Here is a 5,591-nt window from a genome sequence, read left to right as displayed (position 1 = left end):
TCTCAGTGGCTCATGCATGTATCAGTAAATGCTGAAGCCTTTAGTAACATGGTCACCAGCGTACCTAGTTGGTGGGGGGGGGCGGTAGAGGCATTCTGCCTCGGGTGGCGCTTTTGGCAATATGTGTTTTTTTCTGTGGGGTCCAGGTGCGGCAAACGGAAGGGCCACCCCGGGTGGCACACACTCTAGCTATGCTAGTGAACATGGTTAACCTAGCTGAAATGAGAGATGCTTACATGAGGAGACCGGGGGATAAAATAAAATCTCTAATATAATCTTGGATTTTTGTTAGTTCAATCTCAATGTCATGGATGCAGTTTCGCTTTTCACCCAAAAACTTAAGCGTTTTACACTTGCTTGTCAGTTTAACATATACATACAACGCAGGCGAAGGTAAAGAATGCGCACACCACCCGTTTTCAGTGTAATCCTAAGCTTAACCTTAAGCACCGGGTGTGTGTATTCTTTACCTTCGCCAGGTCAGGGTTACGCCAAAAATGGGTGGTGTGTGTATTCTTCACCTCTACCAACATAAATAAAAATGCGTTCAAAACATAGTAAAATAAATTTAGAGCAAGAAATCCTAAAGAAGGCAAGTATTCAACCAAATGTCGCTCGTTCAGAATACTGTATGCTTTCTACAGACTTGCACGATAGCTTAGACCAGTGCTACTCATAGTGGTGGCCCGCGAGCCATCAGCTGCCTGTACGTGACGAGTTTCCAGAAAAGAAAGAAACATTATAAAATGCTTATGTAATATTGTATTATTTATTTACAAAATAAATATAAGATAAAAAAAAAAATTGTCAACTTTTATTATGTTCATTATTTATATTCTTTTCTACTAGGCAAAGGCCCGGAATTTTGGGGGAGGGAAAGTCGATTAGATCGACCCCAGTACTCAACTAGTTTTTGATTCATACGCCCCTCGCCACTTCATCCCGCTGTCTAAAAGTGAAAATGAACGGCTTGTGTGTTTGTGTGTGCGCGTACGAATGAACAAGTTACCTGGACTATATTTCACGGTCATTTGCCAGGGAAGCAGAACATCCCTGTTGATGCTCTCACGAGACACCCTGTCAATTCTATTTCCTCTCCTGCAACAATTGATTTACTTGCTATTTCGCAGGACCAAACTCTTTTGTCGACGTTAGATTTAACTTCGCCAAAATTCAACAATTGTAAATTTACCTATCTTCCACTCCCTTCATCGAAGGCATCGTATACGCACCACCAGCTACCATCCCGCTTCTAATGGGATGGTTGAGCGATTTCATAGGCAACTTAAGGCTGCCTTACGCGCCTCGCCCAACCCGCAGTCTCGGGTTGAATTTCTTCAAGGTCGACGCTAATGGTCGTACATAGATTGTCTGTCGACCGTCTGAAAAGAGCTTACCTTGACAAACCCTCAACTTCCGTGGACGACGTGCCCGTTTTTCAAACACCGCACACACCACTGTCAGCATCATTACCACCACACACACCACTGTCAACATCTTTACCACCACACACACCACTGTCAACATCTTTACCAATGCATACACCAACATCAATACCATCACAAACACACACACCAGAAACCACTCCACCTTCGTCGTTGCGACAAAACTCAAGTGACCCTTATGTCACTAGATCTGGCCGGACAGTGCATTGGCCAAAGAAACTTTCCAAAACAATATACATTTGACATTTTTGTGCCACCGGCATTTCATTTCTCTGTACAAACAAACATTGTTTTTCATCCATTTCTGTGCACAGTAACGTGCTAAATGAAAATATGTATTTGAATAACGAAGGCGAATTAATGTATATCCAGTAACATACAAAATAAATTATTAGATTTATTGAAATTGTCTCTGCTTCCCAAGAGGATAGATCCACCCATTAATAGCAGATTAGTACCAACTAAGAAGTGGGGACTGTCTCAAGTATTAAGAAGTCTCCAAAATTGACATATCAAGGAAAACACAGAAAAACATCTGGACACAGATTTCTCTCTTAATAGATGTCATCAGGACAGCAGTTGTCTTACCGTATCTTCAACAGAATGGACACAAAGTCCTCTTTGCAGCATTGTAGGCCCCCTGGGTAAATCTATGCAACGGGCCCTACAGGATTTACTTATTGACAACAATCCACAATATACATAGACCCACCGGGTCCCAGGGCAACTGCTAGTGTTTCCATGCCTTAGGACGGTCCCCTGATGGGTCACTTTGGTAAACCAACAACAACAAAATATAACACATTTATGACACAGATAACTTGTATAACTGTAACGAAAATGAACTAAGAAAACTAGCTCACGCATATTTTTTATGAAATTTTGGATAAATTTTCAGATTAACATCTGCACGATTTTCACTTGGGTGTTAGGGTTAGGGCTAGGGTTACGGTTAGGGTTGTGGTTAGGGACGGAATTCCCTAACCCCCTAGTGAAGATCGTGCTGGTGTTAATCTGAAAATTTACCAAATTTTATAGAGATACGTTTTTGGGGGTGTAGATTATGATTAAGTTGATAAAATTTAATAAAGAAAAATTTCTTTTTGAAGAGTTTCGGAACATTCAGCTCCTCCTCTGATTTCGTTACCACCAATTTCTGAACTTACATATTATCACTCTTTTTTTTTTTTAATATATTTACATGTTTGAAACATCAATATTATGTTTCTATTTTACCGTATTTCTGTAAAATGTCATTTAAAAATAGGCATCTTAAAGGGAGTCTTGAGGAAATAAAGTTGGGAGATATACGGTAAAGAATGATTCGTAACTCCTGCCCATCAAATTTTACGTATTATTAACATAATCGTTACGTATACCCTCGAAAATGTATCTCCACAAAATTTCATCAAAGGTTATGAGAAAGTTATACAGATACTCATTCCGAGACGCCAAACCGTAGTTACACACCTCAAAACTTTTTTTCTTTTCTTCATAACTTTCCCCAAAAGACATATTCCTAATGAAATTTTGTTGAGAAACGTTTTCAAGGGTGTAGATTTAGAATGTGTATCTTTTGAAACGCAACATCTACACTTTCGGAAACGTATTTTTGATAAATGATCCTCAACAACTGAAGAGAGATATAAGGGAACAGTCAGGAGAGAGGAAGACTGACCCGAAATCCCTAAAAAGAATTCTTTTTAAAATTTTGTCAGCGCAGTCATTCATTGTCTACACATTCAAAAAAGTATCTGTAAAGTTTTATTTTAAAAATGCGTTTCTGTCATAAAGTTAAGATAAAACAGTCAGTGGTTAGCAGTGGCACCAAACTGTAGTTATGCCTTTGTGTGCATATGTGTGTGTGTGTGTATAAATATATATATATATATATATATAAACTTAAATTTGTTTCGATCAAAGATTGGTCCAGGCCATGTCTAACTTAATAGCACCACCTGATAGGATTATCTAAATCCTTTTTACAGTCAAGTTTGGTCTATGGTCCATTCAAGTAGTGAGTTCTTACTGAGTGAGTTGTATCCAGGTATGGGTGGCTTTTCTGGTGTTCTTTGAAGAAAGCTGTCTAGACTCCGTTTAAAGCTGATAGGATCCTTTCCCTCTATTATATGTTTCGGGACAATGTTGAACAGGGCAGGGCCTGTTGAGGAAAAGAAATTATGCCGCAATGTATATATATATATATATATATATATATATATATATATATATATATAATGCCGCAATATAAATATATATATATATGTATACAAATTTATAATTTTAATTATATATATATATATATATATTGTGTGTGTACGTTTACTTATGTTTGTATGTATAATAAACAACAGCAGCAAGTGCGAGCGACCGTGTAATGTGGCAGTAGGAGAAGAGAAGTATACACTTAAACAACCGGAACTTCCGTCCCAGCATAAGATGCCAGCCAGAAATAACAGCACGTGGCTTCTGTAATGTGATATTCCACTAATTTTGCAACTTTGATCAATAACTAACGTTGATGATGGGGAAAAGTAAACATCGAAAGCGATATGGACTACCTCGGCCACAACCCACCGGGATCATTGCTAATTTAAACGAAGAGGAACAGTCTGTTACTAATGGACCTTCGTTTGTTACACTTATTGATCAAGTAAGTATTTTATACATACATGTATTTTTCACACACTAGCGATCCAGTGAGGGAGCATGTTAAGTAATTTACTAGCTTTCTAGAAACAGCAGTTAAAATCTTCCTCCAATCAAACCCTACCATCTCAGGATAAAGAGAATTATAAGATAAATTAAATTATTTTGTTGCTGCTATATACAGAAAGATGGTATAATTACGTCTGCAATGCCTTTAATTATAGATCTACTCTGTCGGAGCTGTCTTGATGATAACAACATGCAAACCGTCAGTAGATGTATCAAAATATAGAAAACACGTTTATCTTTGAGAATATTTTGGAGCCATTAAAAATATGTTGTTTTTATTTCAGTTGAATTCTTTTGTTATTATTTTTGTGTCGAATTTATTTCGTGGATCATTTTTCTGTTGAATTATTTTACCTTGTTAAAATAATTCCCACTAAAAATGAATAATTACAAAAAAATAAATACATAAAAATAAAGTTTAATGTTAAATAGATAGGAATCGCTTAAAAGAAAGCTAATTCAAACGGTTGGTACTAGTTAACAGTTGATGTGAAAGTGACATGTTTGTTATACTGAAAGATATCTTTCTCCACCCCCACCTCAAATAAACTAATTTGCACCTTTCCTTTCGTATTGAAGTATAGAATTAAACCTTATTTTTGGATCGATCTAGTCATTTGTTACCCCCCCCCCCTTAAACTATCATTTATTAAAATCCAATCATAGTCTCATTCGTCTTCGTTGTTTAAATTTATGCTACCGGCATGTTATTTTTCTAAGCCCATTTTTGTTTGCTTTTATACAAAACACCTACACCATAAAAGTGCCCCCCCCCTCTATATATATATGTGTGTGTGTATAAATGTTTGTTGGAGATTAAGTAGGACAGTTACTGTGCTGATAGCGCCTACTTAGACAGAAACATGACGCTCTCCTTGCCTTCAGACAATTTCTCTCTTTTCTACAATGGATTTGTCAGTTTTGGAGAATCTTTTGAGATTACTTTCTATTTTCATTTTGAACCAAACAAATGATTTGTCCTCTCTGGAAGTAGAGACAATTTTAACAAATCAAGAATCTATCTTGAATGTTATTTTTGCCTACTTCTGTTCCATAATGAGTGTTCAAATACTGACCACTCTTTATTTCTCTTAGCTTATTTTCGTTTATATATGTGTGTGTGTGTACGTGTTTTTCTCCGTATTCTTTCTGTTGAAAAGCGTAGCTCGAAACGTCAAAGAATTTCTCTATTCCCGAGCGTTAAACTAATACATCCTTTTGTTGTTTACACCACCTGTCCTCGTCTGTTGTTGTTTTTTTCGTAAATTCTCCCATATATATATACATATATATATATATACACACACACACACAACACATTATATATATATACTCTTTTACTTGTTTCAGTCATTTGACTGCGGCCATGCTGGAGCACCACCTTTATTCGAGCAAATCGACCCCTTTTGTAAGCCTAGTACTTATTCT

The 5,591-nt window shown here is 36.8% G+C and overlaps 1 protein-coding gene across 1 annotated transcript in view; it reads left to right on the top strand.

Annotated features, from left to right (window-relative positions):
• Positions 1-3,837: 3,837 nt before the first annotated feature.
• Positions 3,838-5,591, top strand: part of LOC106872609 (HEAT repeat-containing protein 3) — a 41,552-nt gene continuing 39,798 nt past the window's right edge. Inside the window, exon 1 of the mRNA XM_014919648.2 lies at positions 3,838-4,098. Coding sequence (XP_014775134.1) covers positions 4,067-4,098 — 32 coding nt within the window. The 5' untranslated portion in view covers positions 3,838-4,066. The remainder of the gene's footprint in view (positions 4,099-5,591) is intronic.

This window comes from Octopus bimaculoides, chromosome 9, assembly GCF_001194135.2.
Source record: "Octopus bimaculoides isolate UCB-OBI-ISO-001 chromosome 9, ASM119413v2, whole genome shotgun sequence".
Lineage (NCBI taxonomy): Eukaryota > Metazoa > Mollusca > Cephalopoda > Octopoda > Octopodidae > Octopus > Octopus bimaculoides.
The sequence above is the reverse complement of the archived record's forward strand: the minus strand, read 5'-3'. Positions and strand labels throughout refer to the sequence as shown.